The sequence below is a fragment of the Dreissena polymorpha genome, chromosome 16, assembly GCF_020536995.1.
Source record: "Dreissena polymorpha isolate Duluth1 chromosome 16, UMN_Dpol_1.0, whole genome shotgun sequence".
Classification (NCBI taxonomy): Eukaryota; Metazoa; Mollusca; class Bivalvia; order Myida; family Dreissenidae; genus Dreissena; species Dreissena polymorpha.
The window spans coordinates 13856142-13880297 of NC_068370.1; the positions used below are offsets into that span (position 1 = coordinate 13856142).

General features: G+C 33.5%; 1 protein-coding gene across 1 annotated transcript; it reads left to right on the forward strand.

Moving 5' to 3' along the window:
• The first annotated feature begins 7830 nt into the window (after positions 1-7830).
• LOC127862069 (ras-related protein Rab-10-like) lies at positions 7831-23892 on the forward strand. The gene is made up of 6 exons (XM_052401016.1): positions 7831-8210; positions 12216-12276; positions 13247-13385; positions 16738-16827; positions 17213-17314; positions 18642-23892. Exons 1-6 carry the CDS (start codon positions 8084-8086, stop codon positions 18720-18722), a joined length of 600 nt encoding a protein of 199 aa, XP_052256976.1. The 5' UTR covers positions 7831-8083; the 3' UTR covers positions 18723-23892.
• The last annotated feature ends 264 nt before the right edge of the window (positions 23893-24156 follow it).

A 24156-nucleotide genomic window follows, 5' to 3' on the forward strand; every position in this document is an offset into this window, starting at 1 on the left:
TCTGGGTTTTCTTTCTTGATAAAAGTCTTATGATTTTTAATTCGTGGGTTATTCAGTAATCGCTTATCGGTGGCTATGCAATTGCAAATGATATGTGTTTATGAAAATTATAAAGACACATAAAACAAAATATTGATGCTGTTCAAACAAAATGGCCTCGTAAGGGCGGAATATTAAACTGAGTATACTAACAGCGTGTTACTATGTGGTCCCTCATTAGACGCTACTCTGAATTTTATTAGAAAATAGTCCACAAACGTATTTATTTCTTGGAAAAAATAATTAAGATTTTTTTTAACAAATTGTGCTGTCGCTTTCTGCACCGTTTCCTTCTAAATGCGTCTTAGTAATTCAAACGTGTCCAAACACACTAAAAAAGAGGGCGCAATTGATCAAGTTGATATCCTAATCCTGCTAAATATGCATTGCAAATATTGATGAATCGTCGGAAAAGACGCTAGGCACACACCGCCACACGCCTCTTTCATACAGGAATCGCTGACATACCTCGTGACCTGTCGTATAAATTTCTTTAAAAACCAATTTGTTATTAATACTGTTATTCTTTGATTCATTAATCAATCATTGATTTGCCGCATGTGACGTATAGGGTGACGTTCTAATCAGGATTAGGGAGATGCGTACTGCCGATACGGCGATCCGAATTTGCAATTGAATTAATGTGTTATATTTTAAGGAACCAATAGATGGTTCTTGATCTGTTTTAATGATAAACGTTTTAATAGTGCGTACAAAATGCTAGCAATATGTTGCCACACATTATGTGCATTCGGTCAAATTTTTGTTTGCTAAGTTGTTTTTTTAAGCAATTTTAAGTAGCTGATCAGAGAATATGGCGTTGTTAAATTTGCAAATTTCCGTTTCAAGTGAGAAAGTGACACATTGCACATCTTTGCAAATATGTTTAGCCATGTTAAGCGATATGATTCAACCTTTATTTTTTTATATTTATTAGTAAGTTTTAATGAGTGTTCTACATATAAATCAATAAACGCCGTAAAATGTAAGCACAAAAATAGATTTCGGTTTCCACTTACATCTTAAAAATAAAGTATAAAAATCAACATGGAATACCCGAACAAAAGTTAAGAGTTGGCATCAAACATAAGCATTGGTGGGGTTATTGAAAACACAGAAGATTTTTGTCCTTGCGATAATGCCATTATACATCCGGTGTACACCGTATACGAGAGAACTACAATGTTGTTTGTCCATTTACAGGAATTTGAAATTCTATCCATAAAGCTAATTTAATGGCTAAATAAAAAAACCTATATATTATATAGGGGTATTTTTATATAGACATAAGATTAGCTTTATGGATAGAATTTCAAACTCATATAGTATATAGGGGTAATTTTATTATTAGTTAGCCATTAGATTAGCTTTATAGATAGAATTTGAAACTCATATAGTATATAGGGAATTTTTATTATTATTTAGCCATTAGATTAGCTTTATGGATAGAATTTCAAACCCATATACTATATAGGGGTATTTTTATGATTATTTAGCCATTAGATTAGCTTTATGGATAGAATTTCAAACTCATATTCTATATAGGGGTATTTTTTATTATTTAGCCATTAGATTAGCTTTATGGATAGAATTTCAAACTCATATACTATATAGGGGTATTTTTTATTATTTAGCCATGAGATTAGCTTTATGGATAGAATTTCAAACTCATATACTATATAGGGGTATTTTTTTTATTATTTAGCCATTAGATTAGCTTTAGGGATAGAATTTCAAACTCATGCGGCGCATTTCAATCTGTCCGCACATAGCGGTAGGTCAGTATATTTTTTGTTTATGAACATATTAACTAGACTGGTCTTTAAGAATAATCGTTATCACAAAAAATAGCACGCGATCGGTTTCATCTAGTAAATGACAAGTTTAAAAAAAGTGTTCATGAACATGAGCTTGAAAGCACCACCTTTAACGCATTTTGTCGGTGACGCGCATTTACGATACTAGAGACGTCTATACTGCTGCAGAGAAATTTAAATACAATTCAATGCAAAGATGCACGATGCAGCGAACAAGCATCGCATATCTGGGACATGGTTGTGCCTGCTTAGCAATTAAAAAACATAAATCAACGAATAGAAAAACGCGTGATGACATCGATACTGCAGACTTACCGCCGGTGGTAATGATGGCGGTAAAAAAGATCAAAACGCGTAATACATTTAATGCATGTTTGAGAATCTATAATTTTAAATGGCTCTTTACAGCATATAAGCAGATCAAGTGAACTATCATGTGTTCAGGTAAATATTATGCATACGGGCGGACGGAAAGAAGTTGAATAGACACATCTTTATTCAAGTACTGCAAGAATACTTGACACCTCAATATTTCCATATGAATTAATATGCTTTGCGTGCATGTAAAATCAACCGTCGTAGTTCTTTGATATTCGCGATTATCCCAATAACCGGGTGCGACCACGCAGGAACGTGTGGTGGCCGTGAAAAGAAAATTGTATTACTTTATTGCAACTAAAGCATGTGATCATTTTTGTCGACATGACGAAAATAACAGATTAAATAGGCACAACAGAAAACACGCTGCAAAATCAAAATATGGTATATGTGGTAACTTGTGACTTTTTATGCTGTTTGTACCACATTATGTGGAAAGTGTCTTGGTATTTATAAATTATGTAGCTCAATAAGTCAATGTCTAGCTAAAAATTCCATTGGTAGGGGTGTATGCAGAGAAATGGGATACTCAGTACATATAATCTGTACTTCCAAAGAATGCTACACGTTATAGTAGGCCGAATACAAAAGTGGTTGTGCTCACGCAGAATGCTGCCATATGCGAAATCAACTAATAGAGAAACAAACGGACATATATTACGCACTCAAATAATATAACTAAATATATAAACTTGCATAACCCACGTGTAACGTCATAACATTTATTGAGTCCTAAATTTCTTTTAGGATTTCTCTAGGATTTCTTTGCCGCAACCTAAAAATGAGCTCATCAAAAGTTAAAGATAATGGTAGCAAAGCAAAACTAGCATACTCCTCCAGTGTATGTCACAGGTGGTTAGCGTGTGGCTATGATATTAATTAGTGAAAACATCATTTTGAATGATAAATAATCATATTATAACGAAAATTTAAATTTTATGAAAAAAATATTCACTATCAAATATATATATAACAAGGTATGCAACTCAAAATCACCCCAAAACGGGATGACACACTTCCGTATTGGACCAATGAAATCACTCGTGTGTTTAAAATGTCAGTAAGTTGAAATGTATGTAAACAAAGGTTTCAAACGGCGCTGGACAGTTAGTCTTGATGCATAATGTAACGACAAGAACGGTGATAATGTTTTTTTCATACGTTTTATTGAATTATGGTATCGAGGTACATGAACTTTGTAGGGAAGATGCCCTTTACTCCGTGAAGATTTCAGTCTTAAAGACTGCATGATCATTGTCAACTGGGTCATGCGAGTTGTGTATCGTGTTATTTCTTAAAAGTTGACCCAGCATTTGTAAACATATTGCAAGACATATACATTTCCAGAAAGGAAAACCATTTCTGCGTTGAATAAGACCGAGATCGTGAAAATCGCTGCACAATTGATGAAGATATGGCTGTTCAAGGCGATGCACCCCGTTTTGGGGTGATTTTGAGTTGCATACCTTGTTATATATATATTTAATAGTGACTTTTTTTCAGAAAAGTTAATTTTTTGTTATAGTATGATTATTTATCATTCAAAATGATGTTTTCACTAATTAACATCATAGCAACACGCTAACCACCTGTGGTGTATGTGACCAACATACACACGTTCAAATAAATCAACTGGAAAAAAATACAAAGAAGTGCAGACAGATTCGTAAAAAACAGATGTCACAACACAAACTCAGTAACTTATATGATGGACACCCTTAATTGGCCCACTGTTGAAACACGCAGAACAAAATTCCTTCTTATCATGTTATATAAAATTATCCACCATATAGTTTATCCTTCAGATAAACTCCTTGTTCATGTTAAACGACGATCCAGACTAAGCAGTAACAATTTCTTTAAAGTTTGAACACAAGCAAAAGACTTATAAATTCTCATTCTACCCAAGATCAGTAATACAATGCAATTCACTACCTCCCCACATAAATGAGGCAGCCACAGTAGAAGTTTTCAAAACCTTTACTCATGTGGCCGTCATTGCCACCCTTATCCACCTGTAAACACTTACTATGTCAATAATTTTAAACTAACACCCAGCTGAGCATCTTTGTACAGTTTTCACCCCTTAACCAATAGGCGCCGGCGCAAAATCTTCTACTTAGAAAGAGTAAAAGAATAGGTCCAAAAGTCTCCCTTCCGTGGATAACACAGCCCATCAAACGCCTAATAAGGGAGAGGGACAAACTCCACAATAAAATGAAGAAAATGAGAAACAGCAAAATTAAATCAACATTTTTTAATCTTAAACACCAGATCAAGAAGACCATCAAATTATCATATAATAATAACATTGAATATATTTTAGGTATAAGAGACCAAAATGGAGAACCAGATGAATCCAGCTAAAAATTTAACTCCAAAAAACTGTTCAGTCTTATCAAGAGCGCCAAACAAGATGCATGCGGTATTTCAACATTATATGATAACATTTCAGTTACAACAAAATCTTCAAATACAGACAAAGCCAATATCCTGAACCAGCAATTTCAGTCAGTTTTTAGCCCCATGTCCCCTCTAACTCTATCTCAATCTTGCTTTTCAGCCCTGGAGAACTCTAGTGTTCATTCTTCTTCAAGTCGCATGTACCCAATCATGCCAGAAATCACTATCTCGGTCAACGGTGTTTTGAAGCTCCTTTCCAATCTGAAACCCTACAAAGCTGCAGGTCCAGACAACATCAGGCCACTTGTCCTTCAAAATCTTCGTCAGCAAATTGCACCTATACTATCTCTTCTTTTTCAGAAATCTCTTGACACGGGCATCTTACCAAAGATTTGGACCTCTGCAAATGTTGTACCTCTGTTCAAAAAAGGAAATAAAGAAGATCCAGCCAACTATAGACCAATATCACTAACATGTATTCTTTGCAAAGTTTTAGAGCATATTGTAACTTCCAACCTCACAGCACATTTTAATAAACATAACATTTTGTATGATCTTCAACATGGTCTCAGGGAACGTCGAACCTGCGAAACCCAACTTATTCAACTTGTCGATGAACTGGCTCGCAACCTCGCAAATGGTCATCAAACTGATCTTATACTTCTAGACTTCAGCAAAGCTTTCGACAAAGTCAGCCACCTTAAATTACTTTTTAAATTACAGCAACATGGAGTGAACAAATCTACAATTTCCTGGATTAAGTCTTTTCTCATAGGCAGATCGCAAACAGTTGTTCTGGAAGGAGAATGCTCATCAGAAGTCCCTGTAACATCGGGCGTGCCACAAGGCTCAGTACTTGGTCCCTTACTCTTTCTTTTATACATAAATGACCTTCCTCACTATATGTCTTCTCAAGTTCGTTTGTTTGCAGATGACACTGCTGTATACTTGGCTATTAACAACTTGCAAGACTGTGCCTCTCTTAAAATGATTTAGACAAATTAGTACATTGGGAAAACCTGTGGGACATGGAGTTTAACCCTAGTAAATGTGTAGTCCTTGTTATTTCTAAGAAAAAACATAAATTCATCTTCAATTACAGGCTACATGGACAAATCCTTAAAGTCGTAAACAGTGCTAAAGATTTAGGTGTTTCCATTTTAGATGATCTTTCCTGGAACAAACATACTACCAACATTACAACAAATGCTAATAAATCTCTTGGTTTCATCCGCAGGAATATATAGACTAAACATGAACAAAATCAGAGAAGAAGCCTATAAGACCTTAGTTAGACCCCAGGTAGAATATGCATTCTCTGTCTGGAGTCCACATACCAAACAAAATAGTGACATAATAGAAAAAGTACAATGTAGAGCAGTCCGCTGGGTGAAAAACGACTCCTCATTCTACAGCAGTGTTACCGGTATGCAGACTGAACTTGGCTGGCAGACTTTGAAGGACCGACGTGACCTCTCCCGACTGACCTTTTTTTACAAAATTGTGTATGGCTTGTACATTATAGGCATTTTTCACTGTTGAATAAAATTGTGTCATTGTGTCGTATGAACAAATCTGCATGTAAACTACATTTGGACTCAAATCGTACATCAAATCATTTCTGTCTTCAGTTGTCAAAACACCTATATACTGTTTGATTCCAATAATGTCGCTTTAATGGAATTACCATTTTTATTCATTTGCTTCTTAATATTAAATCACCTAAACTTGTTTTATTAGTAGCACAGCCCCATTAATATTTTTTTATTTAGTACTGCCCCTGGAATTTGTTCACGTCATTATGTCATTATGGATTTTTGTGACGTCATACGACCGACTCTCCCAGTTAATCTACATGCATAGGTCATTGGGTTTATAACGTTCCATTTTATTGATATTTTCTTTCTGATAGGCGTTTCTTGTTTGATTTAATTATTTTTATTTTTTAGCAGTCACATAAACAACCTAGCTATGTAATATGGAATTTTTACACCCATTATTGCTGCTTCTTCCTGTATTTGCGCGATGATTATCTGAGATATTAACTCTATGATGCTATATTCTAAAATCTTTTCTATAAAGAAGGAATGTAGTTGACAATTGTTAATAGTTTTATTTGATCGTTCGTCAAAAAGTTGTAACTCTGTTACTCTTGTATCTTCAATGCAATTGAGTAATTAAATAGCAATTAAATTGAATGCGTTTTAATTCCCTTTTATTATCGTTTAATTTGAGTAACAATGCTATGACGTTAATTTTAATTTACACTTAAATGTATTATGAATATTGCTGGGCCAAGTGTGAGGTTGAGCGCTCTATAACCAGGTTTAAACCCCCAATGCTTTGCATTGACCGTTCCAAGGCGGTGACCCCAGCTTTATTCATATTTTGTTTTATGTTGGTTTGTATTGTGCTGTTTTGTGCTGTTTTGTACTGTTTGGGCAATCGGTCACTTTCCTTAAATATAGGACCAACTAATTGTTTTTAATGAAAATTCAATACTGCTCCAGCAGCTGGAGTTTCACTTCTTTATATTGGTAGCCATTTCGCCATATCTTGAGAGGCCTATGAGGATGACTCGTCATATGCACCCACTCACATTCAGACAAGTCCATACATCAGCCAACTACTTTTAATATTCCTTCTTTCCTTACACCATATTTCTTTGGAACAGCCTACCGGCCTCAGTTGTACCACAGGACTTTGAAATTTTATCCATAAAGCTAATCTAATGGCTAAATAAAAAAATACCCCTAATAGTCTTTATACTATATAGGGGTATTTTTTTATATTAGCCATTAGGTTAGCTTTATGGATAGAATTTCAAACTCCTGTGGTTGTACAGCAGGCAGACCTTGAGGGGTTCAAGCGTTGCCTAAGCCCCACTCTACTCCCCAGTCGTCCCTGAATGCACAAAAAAGTGTTTTTTTTTAACAACTTTTAACCTATAAATATGTTTCTTCTTGTTTAACACTATCACACATTTATCTTCACCTCACGTTCATGCTTTAAAGTCTCCCTTTCAATGCTTTTAAACCTTTTATTCTTGCATTGACACGCGCACCTGCCAATAGTACCCGCAAGGGGGTTCCGGCAGTATTGAAAGATAGATAGATAGGGTGCTGTATCGGAAAGAAAAGTGCGTGTTAACCCATTAAGGAAGGTAACTCTCTCAAGTCTCTTTAAACTTACTTCCCCTAGAGCTGGGAATCCCAAACGGATCAGGAAATGACGTTGTTTTAATGATTTCATCGCAATAAATGGAACCAAGTCATCGAGCCACTGAATCATAGTTATCAAAGTAAACATACAATGAAACGTTCGTCATTATGTCAATAATCGTATCGTCAGATCATCATTGAACTGAATATATTCCGAATAAAAATTGTCCGTTGGCGTTGATACAAGTGTCCGCCATCTTTCATTGCAGTTTTGTAAAAATCGTAATGGCCAAAAAGACGTATGATCTATTATTCAAGTTATTACTCATCGGTGATTCTGGAGTTGGAAAAACGTGCCTGTTGTTTAGGTTTTCGGACGATGCCTTTAACACCACGTTTATTTCCACCATAGGTAAGTCGACAGTATGCCCCACCCACCTAGGCTAATAAAGTCTGAGTTCCTGTATTAGTGGCAGATCTAGAAAATGGAAATTAAATTAACTGTGTTATGAATTACTTCCAACATCAACCACTTAAGTTATAGCACACTGTTAATTCATCAAATGAAATATTTCTGTTATCATATTTCATTCTAGCTAAAGGAACTTTAAAGAACATGGTTTCATACAGTGCTTTTCACAGGATTTTGTCAGGTGCCCCGGGGCTTATAGGGGTGGTTCGGAAGTGCTGTCCCCTCCCGACGTTGATGTTTTAATAAATTTAACGTGTAAATTCACGTTCTGTGGTGCGTTATAACTCTAAGAAAAAACAGCGTCAAAAGACTTAATTTGGTGCGCTATGACTCTTCAAGAAAATCCCCCAGTCATTAAAAAATATATATAATTTTTTATATTGTTTAATTGTTTTAAAACTTTTCCGCACAGATAGTAAAATCCCGACTCGAACAATTCGCAAATAGCATCCGTTTCAACCCGACTATTACTGTATACTTACTACTTTTCAAGTTTCTATTTGTTACCTGATAATCCCGATTATTCCGTTTTTATAAATTACTTTCTTGTAAATATTTACGATAAAAGCTCTCAATTATTTCTTTAACACAAACCTTGCCATTTTTCTAGAGTATCAAATAAATTTCAAGTGACTATTTATAGATTTGATGAAATAATGCCTCTGAACATGCGTCAATCCCCTGACGGGTTGTGTGCTTGTAAAAACGCTCAATACACGCACGCTTTTGCCTTTGTCTGCAAATGACGAGACGTTGTACATGTTGCATAATTTTCGCGCTCTTTTTAATTGAATTTGAGGAAAAGATTCGACACTCAAAATAAATTTGCACTTCTAATTTGAAGCAAGAATATTTTAACGTTGCGGTAACATTTACATTCGGAAGTGTGTTTGGATTAAAAACGCGTTAACATTGACTTACGGGAATGGGTTTTGGATTACAAATTTGATTATTCCCATTTGAGATTTCAACAAATATTAACAGTTGCGTTATGAATTCAAAGATAATTTGTTTAAACACTTTACGAGTTGAATAAATGTTTTGACGGAATTATGCATGAAAATCACGTCCACGAGGATAGCGGCCGGTTGCCATCATCAGTCTTCTAATAATTTTCGGGTGAAACATTTACAACTGTGCGTAATTAATTCAACGAAAATTTATTAAAGCGCATTACGTGTTGAATAAATGTCAGAAAAACGAGATGAATCAGTTCTAAATGGACATGATGAAATATACATGTACTGGAATTAAATTGCTATCGCATAATTGTAGCAGGGAGTTATTTGCACAACTAACTCGCTATAAGTAATTAATTGTTCACCACTTGCAATTAATTTCTCGTATTAATTATGAGTCATAAGTAACACTTGTTTACAGTAAAAAGGTGTGATGATGATGCCCAAAACCGTCTTTAATGTACTGTACTAGTTACCGGCTTTATATTACGTAAATGGTACAACTAATTGCTAATCAAGCTGCGATAAACTCTTACTTCGTAACTGACGTCAATCAAAATTAATGGTCCATAGTTAACACCGCCCGCGTAAGCATTTGCGTAACCAATTGGACGATGAACATCGCAGTTTGACGACTGGAAAGTTACCTGATACATCCTTGTCAGCATTTAAATGACTGTGTAATGTGGCTAATACGCGCGTCATGCTATGCTCTTATCAGTGGATTATCCATTACCCCATGTGGTGTTTATGGTGATTAACTTTTACTTTTGAAAGTAGGTACCGAGTGCTCTTTTAAAACGGAATATTGATACACTGATAGAGAAACCTTGATTTTTTTTGACAATCTCCACTTTCTTTGACTGAAAACTCCACTGATCGGAAAATTTCAAGCGCCCCGGGGACTTTGATTTCAAAATTCAAGCGCCCCGGCGAGGGATCGTTAAATGGCCTGTGGAAAGCCCTGTTTCATAGATACAGACTTAAGGAAGCCTGAGGCCTGTTCGCTGAAGCGTATCAAAAGTCTACCAGAGTAGAAACATATTTATGTCTATGTATTTATCACTTATTTTGAACTTCATGGATTTTTGTTATCATTCTTGACATGTGGCAATTTTTTGAGATTCTAAATAATCAAATGGCATGCATATAAAATAACCATAAAATGTCTCTCTTCGGCGCACAATGCACAATTAGGGCTCGATTTGTCATTGCCAGCTCAGGTACTACTTACAGTTTGTCAACCAGTTCTGGATAATCAGCAGTTCTGATTAATTTGTATTTAATTTTCCATAATACCCCAATAAACACAAAATGATAAGTGTCTAAGGTAAACATTACGCTTACTGAATGTAATAAGTCATGTAACTGACATTTTTATACATTTTTTATTTTTTCCATTTTTGTGTTTATTAAGGTGACATACATCAACTGTTAAAATATTAAGTCAACCTTTTTGGTAAAAATAATGTTTTTATCAAATTTTCGAAATTGACATAACAAACACATGTCATTTTCTGAATGTAAAAAGTAGCGTAACTGACATTTTGTTAAATTTTCAGGAGAAGCAAAATGTTTTATTAAAATAATAAACATTTTTCCGTATTGAAATTTTCTGATTAGTATTATAATAACACTTGAAAAACGAAACAAAACTCCAAATTGATAAAAAAATATGTCTTTTTTAAAACAATATAAAATTAAGAAAGGAGCAGTTACCATAATTTCAACACTGAATTTTTTTTAGCGCAAAATATCATGTAAGTGCTCTTACTGTATTTTGGAAAATGTCTGAAAATATGCATTCCTGAACAAGTCACAAAATGTCAGTTACCCTAGTTATTACATTCAGCAGACAATTAGGTCAAGGAATAAATTAACAAACTTTTAGCAAGAAACCTTTTGTATTATGCTTACAAGGGGGATAAATGCAGCAAAAGTTAATCGGAACTGATTGAATGAGTTATGTTTTGAAATGTGCATATGGATAAAGAAGGCTTAATTATTTTCACATAAACTTTATGCTGATTGAAAACAAATGCCATGACAATGTTTTGAAATACTAATTCTGTAAGTTGAATGATTTTTTATAATTTTCCAAAGGGTGAGCTTAAATTGGATATTTTGACAAAAAAAACTGCATATGCCGTCTGGGCTAACCTGTTATCATACAAAATAAATTTTTGAAATACTAATTCTGTAAGTTGAATGTTTTTTTATAATTTTCCAAAGGGTGAGCTTAAATTGGATATTTTTGACAAAAAAACTGCATATGCCGTCTAGGCTAACCTGTTATCATACAAAATAAATTTTACCCTTTATTTTTACATCTTCTCACATTGAAACTAAATCCCCAAAGAAAATATTGTGGTCAAAAGAATTAACGTTTTTGGCCGGGTGATTCTAAACTAGTTGACTGACTGTACATGTACCCCAGAGACTCTTAAGTATACTAACATGTACCCAGGGTACGGTAAATATACTAAAACGTACCTGGTAATTTATTTAACGTATCCCATAGATATCAGTGAAAAATGATTTGATAAGAAGTAAGATTTTTCGAATATTATTTGTGTCCATAATTTAAAATATGAACCTTGACCATTTAGAAACTTCTTGAGACAATAATTAATAGAAGTGGCACTTTTAAGAAATGCTCCCTTAATTTCTTAACATATACTTTTTAAGAGCTGCCTAGCTTTTCAAATATTTACTTAAAACAAATTAAAGATATTTGAGCAGCATCATGTGACTGAAAATGGCCTTTAGGGCATGTTTGAATAGTGTTGCTTCACTTATGCCTATGCATCCGTATACTGTGGAGGATATCAGCTAATGAATCTATGAAACATTGCGTGTCTTTGTATCTAGAGCAACACTGGCAGCATATGGCATAGTACCCATTTTTACATACATGTAGCATGGTTTATTTGTTACCTCAATTATAACATACTCTTTACAAGTGTTGTCTTTGTTTTATTTTCAGGTATTGACTTCAAAATAAAGACAGTTGAACTTGCTGGGAAGAAGATAAAGTTGCAAATATGGTAAATTCATCATATTGAATATCAAATTTATCAAATCAGTTAATGATATGCAGCCTTAAACAGGTTTTTAAGGTAGCCGTGAAACTGAAAGATACATATACATGTATACCTAGGCTATTTGTGTATAAAAATTGCTTGCTTACATGTACGATTGGTGAAAATGATATTCATTTTATGAATCTGTTACTATAATCAGTATTATCTAAATGGATTAAGGTAACTCTTGCTTGGAAATAGAGATTGAAATTTTTGATGTTAAGTTAGGATAACCCTATAACATACAACTTATTTTGCATTTCCTACATGTTTAAGACCATGATGAATTCATGAGTTGTCTTGAGTAGCCTTTGGCATCCATAGCTTCAGTCATTTTCTTGAATGTAGGAACTTAGATGTATGCTTTATAATTTTGCAACGAAATAATTCCGTGATAAAAAACAAAACCACTTGTTCCTAGTTGTGCAGATTTTTAGCTCGGCTGTTTTCTGATAAAACCCGAGGTATTGTCATAGCCAGCTCGTCGTGTCCGCTGTCAGCATCGTGCTAAAACCTTAACATTTTGTCAAGGTTTTGAACATTGGCTCTAAAATCAAAGTGCTTCAACCTACAACTTTGAAACTTCATATGTAGCTGCACCTTGATGAGTTCTACATTCCACACCCATTTTTGGGTCACTAGGTCAAAGGTCAAGGTCACTGTGACCTCTATAAAAAAATAATCTGACAAGCTTTCATCTATTCAAAGCCCGCAGCCGAGCGTGGCACCCATTATGCGGTGATCTTGTGGCAGATAAGTGTTTGACCATATATAAAAGCAAAAACCTTTAGCATCTTTTTAATTAATGGTTAATTTACATATATTCTGATTTTATTGAGCATATATCTACAAATCTAAGAAAATCTGCATATTAATTCGTAAATAACGGAATTAAAAAACTTGCAAGTGCGTGAGAAATGTACTCGTGTTATAGGGATACTGCTGGACAGGAGAGGTTTCACACCATCACCACGTCCTACTACCGTGGGGCCATGGGCATCATGCTTGTCTATGATATCACAAACGCACGCACCTTTGACAACATCTCAAAGTGGTTGCGCAATATTGATGAGGTAAGACTCTTAGCAGGAAGAATGTATGACCAATTTCATTAACCATTTAAGCTGATAAAAGAAGAATTCCTTTTTATGTCCCCCACCACTATAGTGGGGGACATATTGTTTGTTTGTTTGTTTGCCCCAACTTTAACATTTGTCATAACTTTTGCAATATTGAAGATAGCAACTTCATATTTGGCATGCATGTGTATGTCATGGAGCTGCACATTTTGAGTGGTGAAAGGTCAAGGTCATCCTTCCAGGTCAAATATATGGGTCAAAATCGCTCATTTAATGTACACTTTTGCAATTTTGAAGCTAGCAACTTGATATTGGCATGCATGTGTATCTCATGAAGCTTCACATTTTGAGTGGTGAAAGGTCAAGGTCAAGGTCATCCTTCAAGGTCAAAGGTCATATATATGGGGACATAGTGTTTCACAAGCACATCACTTGTTTTACAAGCAATTGTATACAGTTAAGCTTCTTAAATTAAGGTAGTGGATAAAGAAAATGCTGCAAACTTTTCGTTTTACAATAAAAATTAAACAGATTATAGGTACGAAAGAACATGCACAACAAACTCATTCAAAATAAAACAACCTGGTAGAAAATGGAAACCAGTCATCGTTACCTGTGTATTACACATTTTTGTTTGTTTTGCATTAGTAAACATGAGGAATGGTGCTAAAAATAGAATGGCAGTAAAATTATGCAAGGCAAACCATGTAAGACCCTTATTAAATACCCCATTAATAACATTTTGGAAATGACTCTAATTGGTTAATTTATTCAAATTTCTATGGTATTGTAACCAAACAAAATATGAAAATAAATCCGCTTGTGAATCAGTGAAATGGTAACACGTTTTTAGCTCATCTATTTTTTGCATAAAAATTATGAGCTATTGTCATCACCTTGGCGTCGGCATCCGGTTAAGTTTTGCGTTTAGGTCCACTTTTCTCATAAAGTATCAATGCTATTGCATTCAAACTTGGTACACTTACTATCATGAGGGGACTGGGAAGGCAAAGTTAGATAACTCTGGCTTGCATTTTGACAGAATTATGTGCCTTTTTTATGCTTAGAAAATTGAAAATTTTGGTTAAGTTTTGTGTTAAGTTGCATTTTATTCCTTAAGTATCACAGCTAGTGCTTTCATATTTGCAACACTTACTAATTATCATAAGGGGACTGTGCAGGCAAAGTTATGTAACTCTGACTGGCAATTTAACAGAATTATGTGCCCTTTTTATACTTATTGTGTTCAGGGCCCTCTATTGCCGCTAGGAGAAGCCACCCACAGCCCTCATAAGGGGAAATTTCGCGTCGTTTTAGGCAAAAGGGGGAATTTTAGAAGATCTTTTCACCAACTATTCAACAAATTATATTGCTATATTTTAATGACATATTGCTATATTTTAATGACATATTGCTATATTTTAATGTGATTTACATAAATATACATTTAATCAAAGGTTAGTAGCACCATACCAGCTGGCAACAGAGGTATTAAATGTAAAAATAAATTATTATTATTTTTTTTTTTGAGGGGGAATTTTTAGCTGAAAAAGGGGAAAAAAAGTATACTTTTTTCATGGGAGAAGCTGCCGATATTCGGCGGTAAAAACGGCCAAAGGAGGGCCCTGGTGTTTAGGTCCACTTTATTCCTAAAGTATCAAAGCTATTGCTTTCATACTTGCAACACTTACTAACTATCATAAGGGGACTGTGCAGGCAAAGTTATGTAACTCTGACTGGCATTTTGACGGAATTATGGGCCCTTTATACTTAGAAAATTGAAAATTTAGTTAAGTTTTGTGTTTCGGTCCACTTTACCCCTAAAGTATCATAGATATTGCTTTCATACTTGGAACACTAGCAAACTATCATAAGGGGACAGTAAAGGACAAGTTGCATAACTATATAACCTTCATATTTGGTTTGCATGTGTATATGGACAAGGCCTTTCCATACGCACAATTTTTTTTACCCCTGTGACCTTCCCCTTGAACTTAGGGTTCACGTTTAGGTTTCAAAATCTGTGTTTAGGTTTCAAAAAATTCTCATAACTTCTATGTCCATTGAGATATAACCTTCATATTTGGTATGCATGTGTATATAGACAAGGCCTTTCCATACGCACACAAATTTTTACCCCTGTGACCTTGACCTTGAACTTAGGGTCCGCATTTAGGTTTCGAAATCTGCGTTTAGGTTTCGAAAAAAGCTCATAACAAATAATAAGCGTTTATAGAGGGCATAAGTCATCCTATGGTGACATCTCTTTTTTCCAATGTTGTCATTCTGGAGTTTGAAATTGGGTCATTTTGGTTCAAAAGTTAAGGTCACTGCCAAATTAAAGAAAATACAAGTGAAAACTTTTGAGGTCACATTATTGCCCAACCTTCTAGAAACGCTTTCAAAACATTTGTCAACAGGGTATATATCTTGGCCACGTTAGAAACTGGGCTGTGTGGCATAAAAACTAGGTCTCAAAGTTTAAGCAAAAACTTGTGAATACTCTAGAGGCAAGATTTATGGCCCCATGTTTATGAAACTTGGTGAAAAGATTGGTTCAAAACAGGTTCAAGTGTGACCAGAAACTGGGTCAACTAAAATAAAAAACAATTAAACGTGTGTGAAAACATTGGAATTCACATATTTTGGCCCAATCTTCATTGAGCTTAGAACATTGGTCCCAATGACATCTCAAATGAGTTTGAAACTGGGTCATGTAGAATCAAAAATTAGGTCTCGCTGTCAAAGTAAAGAAAAGCTTATATACACTCTAGAAACCAAATTTGTTTGATAAATTTTCATTAAATTTTATTTGATAGTTTGTTCTAATTTTTCTCTGAAAAGTGAGATATGAGGCAGGGCCATTTTGCTTAAGTGGCTAAAGTTAAATCAGTTAAACACCCAAGAATCACATTTTTTACCACACATTGTGATACTTCCTGAGAACATTTGGGCTTGATTGTGGTTCAAAAACATGGCTGCCAGATGTAATCAGTTTTCTTTTGTGAAACCTTTTAATACTCCCTACCTTAAACAGTTAAGTTCTTTATTGTCTCAGGTAAGTGGTTTGGTCCTTTTGTCTCTGTCCAGCTTTTGCAAAGCGTTTTCATACATAGATGACAAATCTATATCGTAAAAAATCTGTGTCGGTCAAATGAAAGTCACTTATGTTTATTGTCGATTTTATGAAATATGTTAATGATTTCATTTTACATGTATTGTATTATATATTTAATTATTATGTTATCAACTGCTGCTAAAAGTCTTCATCTTTGTCTGAGCTCTTATGAACACTTTGGGCTTTTATTTTTGGCCCTTATGACATTTTAACATTTACTTCCTTTAGCATGCAAATGAAGATGTGGAGAAGATGATATTGGGGAACAAATGTGATATGGAAGACAAGAGACAAATCTCCAAAGAGAAAGGAGAAGTAGTATGTACTTGTTGATATTGATTCTATTAGAATTATTTTATAGCACTAGTTAGGCCAGGAATTATAGAGGATTTACAAAATCTATATGTATACACATATTGGTTTTTATCAGAAAAGTTGTGTATATAGTTTAAACCATGCACTTGTTGGGTTCTTTTAGTATTGTAAAGACCTGTTAATTATGCTTGATTCGGTAAAGCTCCAGAGGTTCATTAAGACACTTTTGAGTCTATTTCAGTTTTTTATGTCATATTCCTTAAGGGTGAAAGTATCATTAGTATCATTAGTATCATTAGTATCATTAGTATTTAAATGCAATGGATAATCAATTTTCTCTTTCTAGTGGTCATCAAAATTAAAAAATGTTTATGTTTTGTGATTTTAGATTGGCCGGGAACACAATATTCCATTTTTAGAAACCAGTGCAAAGGCTAATATTAATGTAGAAAAGGCATTTATGGATTTAGCAGCAGCCATATTAAAAAAGGTAATTTTTCAGTTAAGGTAGCGCACCTCTAATGATTTCCCGCGATTTCTTCGAAGGTTGAAGAGCCTACTTTTAGGTGCCGTAGCCTAGTGGTTAAGGCGATAGACTAGAAATCTTTTGGGATATTCCCGCGCAGGTTCGAATCCTGCCGACGACGTATACTTTTTTGCGACGCGTTTTATTTATTTTCTAACGTAATTTGATTTAATATGGCATATAAGCTATATTTATTGTTAAATATGTTGCCATTTTTATGCACATTCTTCAATTATTAAAATTAAAACAACGATATGACGAAATTGGGTGATTTACTGTTGAAAATATGAACCATGCATGTTGCATTTTTATTTTTATTTCAAAAAGTAAACGGTAAATCTGTCTATTTCTTGGTATTTTTGCTGTATATAGTGTTTCTATAAAAACTAAGTTTAAAATATGACTTAAATGATACTATTTTGAATTTTATGACACTTTGTTTTTAACCGACCCAATTTTTACTTGGCTGAAATCACTTACATTTCATGGCGCTCTTCCATAGATAAAAATTTGTAAAAAATAAATGTCTGTAAAAGAATACTAATTTCATCTTGTTTAAACTTTAAACACCTTTACAGCATCTGTACACACCAACTGCATGCCCATATTTGGAAATTTGAATGAATTATGGAACTTTTATATACCCCAGGGGTGAAAATAAACTGGACAAAAGCCGAGCGTTGGGGTGGTTTTGAAAAAATCGGTATATTTTTTTTAAAAGCATGGAAAGCCTACCTACAAATTTGCATGTAGTTCAGTGAAATGATGCTGATTAAGAAAATAATTAATTAGATTATATTTGGATATGTGCCCATTAGAGGTGCGCTACCTTAAATAAATGTTGCACCTTATGTGATATGTTTATTGTGCAATTATTTATGTTGGTCTTTAAGGAAGTAGGGTTATATTGATAATAATTTGATTTGCACACTTCAGTATGTCTGTAGAACATTTCAATTAAGCTTGACTAAATACCTATATGTTTTTTAAATTTCTCTTTCAACTTTATGTTATTGAAATTCTGTTGGGAAATTTTTAATTTTGGTAAGCCTGAAGACTGTACGTTCTCTACTGAGTGAATTTTGTTGTATCTTAACCGCCTTGATCCAAGTTTTATTATTTTCCAGATTGTGTTGTATGTATACTAGTATTCCTGTTATCTATAGAAAAATGGTCTTCTGCATGAAATAAAAGCCAATCAGCTGTTACCGCGTCTTCCACTTCTGATGTTTCTGTTGTATCATGATTCCTATAATGAAGAATGTTAATTAGTGTTTCAAATGTGTTACAGACTCCAGGTCGCGACCCCCAGCAATTGGGAGGCCTAGATGTTCACAAGACTCAAGACACGGGTAGCAGAAGGTGCTGCTAACTGACTAGTGTAGAGACATTTCTTATAACTTTTTCATCATTTGGTGTCATTAACTGCTTGCTGCTTCATCACTGGTGGTGCTTTCATGGTGTTCTCATAATGTGTGTTCCATTGATGTTAATAACAAAGAAAATGAATGATGAAACATTTGTCTAAAGATGCATGCTTGTAAACATTATTTTTGATCCCCTTTAGGCCTTTTTTCACTACTGGGGAAGGGGGTAAGGGCCTGATACTAGAGCAGGTAAAGTTTTTTTCGGTGGGTAAATACTCATTTAAAGGCAAATTTTTTTCAAATTACTATGTTCTTACACTTGAAGATTAAACAAACATTGTTGCTTTTAAATTTTGTTCTTAACCTGGGTTACATTATTTGTGCAACAACAGCTTCAGTTTCGCTAGATACTAGACATCTGGGCAATCTGTATTTCTACATTTCTTATTTAGCTTTTTTATGTTGGAAATCCTTAAGTCTATAGCAGAAATTTTAATCCTAAAATCTAGAAGCCGTACTTCATTATATTTTTTTATGAGGACCTTGGACCTACAATTTGTGGGCTGTTTCATGTGTTTCAAATTGGAAAAAATGCATGCAAGTCATTTAAGTTATTGGTAGTTTGATTTTTTTGAGCTGATAATGAAGTCATTATTTTTTTTTATTGAAAGTTCCAACAGAAACAAACATTATCCAAAACTTACATAACAGATATAAACCTAACCCGACGGGATTGATGACTGTATACCTTCATTTTCAGACTATCCATTGCCTGCTAATCCAGTATAATCACCATTTCTATAATTCAAAAGCAAAATATTCGCAATATTGATGATAAATGTGTTAAAGGATTTCATAAAGACAAACTTCTTCATTTAAATTAAGTATATTACTACAGTGGATTGTGGTTTAGGTGTATGCATAAATAAAGTAATGGTGTTTGCGAATTGAAATAAACAACCATATTTACAGTTCAGATTGAATTAATTAATTTTGCTGGGGCAAGTCGTCTCAGTACATCTTTGGGTGTTGATAAAAAACACTTGCCCCTTGTTGGATTGCTATGTGTCTCATATTTGAAAATAATGAAGATGGCAGAAATTAATAAAAGATTGTCTGACAACTCTATTACTTTATTGTCCAAGTAAAGTTTGTGTTTTTTTATTGATAGTAATGTTTTTGATTGTTGTTTCGAATACTGTAATGCTTTTTTTGGTCTATATGCAGTTATGTATGAAACTGTGATTTTTTTAAATGCTTATAAAATGGATTTCTTTAAAATTTTAGAGAGTTATGTTCATTTATGTTATAAAAAACTTATGTTAGTATTTTTGGAAATGTCTTGTTTCTCACTCATTGTGGGTAAAAAAAGAATGATAGTCCAGTTTCTTTCATAAGGAGTCGGATAAGTATTATTGTTTCAAACATTTTTCAATCTTGATTTATTTGCCACATTTTAGTATTTCTTCTTTAGTACAACTAAATTTTTCCCAAAGTTATATTTGTTTATTTATTCTTTTCTGGTTTCGGGAAATTGTTAGATTACTTATTTTTTTTTATTGAATGTTAAATTAATTGCTTTCATTAATTCCCTATCACATTACTAAATTGCAAGAAAGTACTTTCTTGCTGTTAAGTTATGTGATAAGGAGTAAAACATAAGGCAGCCAAAGAGCAACAATAAGGATTTTGCTAAAATTAAGTATTGCCACATGATTTGAATGTAATTTAGCATGGTGTGATATAATGGAGTGCTTTAAATGATGTCATCCCATTTGTAATTATCAGTTTTGGACCGTTTGATTATGGTCATTGACCAATCTTTACCCATTAACTCCTGAAACGTTTGAGTATCCATATTAAAATTAAGGCGGGCCGTGAGGAAACTGGGCTTAATGAATGTGCATAAAGTATCCTCCCAGATTAGCTAGTGCAGTCTGCACAGGCTTATCAGGGACGACTCTTTCCGTTTTGATTGAATATTGTGTCCTTTATTTTGCAATTGATTGTTATCTGTTGCTCTGTTGAGGATCTAAATTCCACTACAACAGAATACATTTAACGGCAACTATGGTAAATGAAATTGTTTTTCTTGGATTGGCATCTTGCGTTATGTGATGATTGGTATATTTTGATGCATTCGCTCGAGATATTTTTTTCTTAAAAAGCTTGACCAAGAAAGAATTCTGCCTTTGGCAATAAGAACCATTTTAAAAATCAGCTTCTCTTTTCACTTATTTTTTGTGTCCTTACAATTCATTTTACTTTTGAGTGCAATCTAAGATGCAAGTGTTATAATATTTTCATAACAAGTAAGTGAGAAATATATGAGAAATATGATGTAATTAATTCAAATTGTGTTTTTTCTATGTTATGAAATGTTAAGTGTAATTGACACTAAGTAAAGACATTCTGGGTATTATGATTTGATTTTTTTTCAATACTGCTGGTGAATTTGTCATGGTGCAATGTACAATGGAAGATGTATGTAAGAAAGAAAACTAACATATTTTATTGCTTTCATTTTGCATCACTGTCCCACAGGCATGTGTGAATATAGTTAGACTATGTTTTGACTCAAACAGTCTGAAATATGATAACCTCTTTAATATTTTGTTAACAGGAGACAATGGCTTAAAAATTAAAAAAGGTATTGAATTACCATTCAGGAAAAATGTGTTGATACAAATTATATCTTTCTCATCATTAAGTAACTTGTGTTATTTCAATTATGAAATGTCACGAGATCAATTTATGTTATATTGCCTTTTTGGTAAGAAATACATCTATAAGAATATGCTAGCAAAATATAAAAGTTTACAGGGTAATAAGTGTTATGTAAAAACAATCTGTCAAGTAAACAGTCAATTACACAGATGCTGTTTGATTACAGAAAAAATTAAACAGAAACATGTCATCTGTATGAATACATTTGTGATACACTTGGAACAAAATGGTTTATTGATCTGAACAAACTGGTGCATTTCTGTTTCGTTTACTCCAGTTGGATTATTATAACTTGGATAGTTAAGCAGCATAAGTCATGTATACAAGCATATTGTTATCTAATCAGAATGAGTTATATTCCGTCTCACATTTTTATTTTGTTAAAGATGTCCATCTTTTTGAGTGTAAAATTTCATTGTTCATATATGCTAAGTGTATATATTCTAGGACACTTCTATATGTTTGTGAAAGTCCACATTTGTCAGAAAGTGAAATTTTAAAAGGTTCATTTATCAAATGATGTTAATTTACATATAAATTACTATACTATTATTTATCCTTTACTTAATTATGTTTAAAATAACAAATATATACAAAATTTAAACACCAATATTGGTATGTCTTTACTAAGATTTTTTATTGGGTTTAATACAGTATGATTTATGTGCATTTTGTATGGAATAATGTGATTTGTTTATTTAGACAATTTTTTAATTCTGGTATTTCTACATTAAGTTTTTTGTTAAGTGAGCTTTCACATATGTTAGAATGGCTTGTAAAAGCAAAAACAATTCACAAACACCAGTATAAATGTTAGATGTACTGTGTAAATGTATGTAGTTTTATGTGTAATTTTGCCATTGGTTGTGAAATTGGATTATTTAAGTGTTATAATCATAGACAAAGAAAGATCAGGAATACACATTATTTTACTGAGTATTGAGCATACAATCGCTTAGTTATATTGAACTAAAAATGAAGCTGAAACAAGTATTTACCAGTACTACATGTGTGTATTGTATGTATGTCAGTCATAAGTTTTGGGTCAAACTTCCGTAGAACAAAAGAATGGCTTATTGTTAACCCTCATGTGTCAATTTTAACCATATCAAACGATGGGCTAATTATGCAGACGATTAAGATACCTTGGAGTTGAACAATATTTTTACGTTGATTTAATGTGTTTAAGAACATGGTAAAGCTTGTTTAATAATTAATGGCTTTATTGACAAGGGGCTGGATTTGTTGCTGATAGGTATCTGGTTTTGCAAAATGGAGTTAAATATGTAATATTTGGGAAGATATTTTAAGAAATGGCTTTGTTAACACAAAGCAATATTCACAAAATGTGTTTATGTTTGATTGTCAACTAAAAGAACTGTTCTTGTTATAATGTAATTCATAAAAAATGTATTTTGTGTATGTTAACTTCATATATTGTGTACGTGCTTTTATAGTCTAATAATACCATTACATGTAGTGAAATAAGTGTATTATTAATAATTATTTTTTTCACTAACGTCATATCTAATTTTATTAATACTACAGGTATATTTCTACTTGATAATCTTAAATTCAACATTGTTCAGTAAATATAAATCAGACAATAGTACTGCTTTGGTATTTAGTCGATGTTGTATTATATCTTGATAAACTTGGAATCGACAGGACTACGAAATACGCTCAGAGAACACACATAAGTTAACATTTGTGATACAAATTCAATTACACGTGTGAGTTGTAGATTAATGGTCAAACACAATAATAGAAGAGAAAAGAACCCTGTCAGGAGCATATTTTTGCCCTAATTAAAGGACTCTTAAATAACAACCGAAATGCTAAGCATTGCGGAAAGGTGTTGCAAATAACAACTATTGATTTAAGCTTGCAAAAACACGTGAATGTAGAGACTCTACGTTACGCAAGAGACTAGGCTGCATGGAGTGGGTCATGCGTGTCATAAGGACGATAGAGTGGGTCATGCGTTTTATAAGGAATAGGTATCGTTCATATTAAGTTGGACATAATTTTTATTATAAAATGTTGCTTGTTTCTAGTGTCCGATATGATGTCCAACGTTGTAGGCCTACGTAGCGATTTGCTTGTAAATTATGTAAGCTATATTGGTTTAGGTCGAAACGTTAGTTCGGTGCTTATTTTGATAGCTCCGTCAAAGTAAATTTTTCTAAATTGCAAACGTGATGCTTTAACCTTTCTTGAAGTTAGTCGGCGATGCATTTTTATTTGCGAACCCTTAAAATAAGAAAAAAATATTGTTGTGACCTAAATACCATTTGATGAAAAACAATATGTGATTTTCGATATAAAGTGCATACAATGCACCTTTCAGTTCATGGTGTGTCACTTCACTTGTTTTCCTTTATATTTATATTTTTATTTGCATGTCTGTCAACATATGTATTAGTATAATAAACACAATAAGAACAACGGTCTTTATTAATTTGTTTGACGGAACATCTTTTCGGAACGTTAAGTAAGATATTATTAACCAGGTTTTTAACCAGGTTTTCCGAAGGAAAAAACTGGTTATTAAATTGGCGAATGCGGGCGGGCTGGCTGGCTGGCTGGCTTGCTGGCGGGCTGGCGGGCGGGCGGAACAAGCTTGTCCGGGCCATAACTTTGTCGTTCATTGTGAGATTTTAAAATCATTTGGCACATTTGTTAACCATCATTAGACGGTGTGTCGCGCGA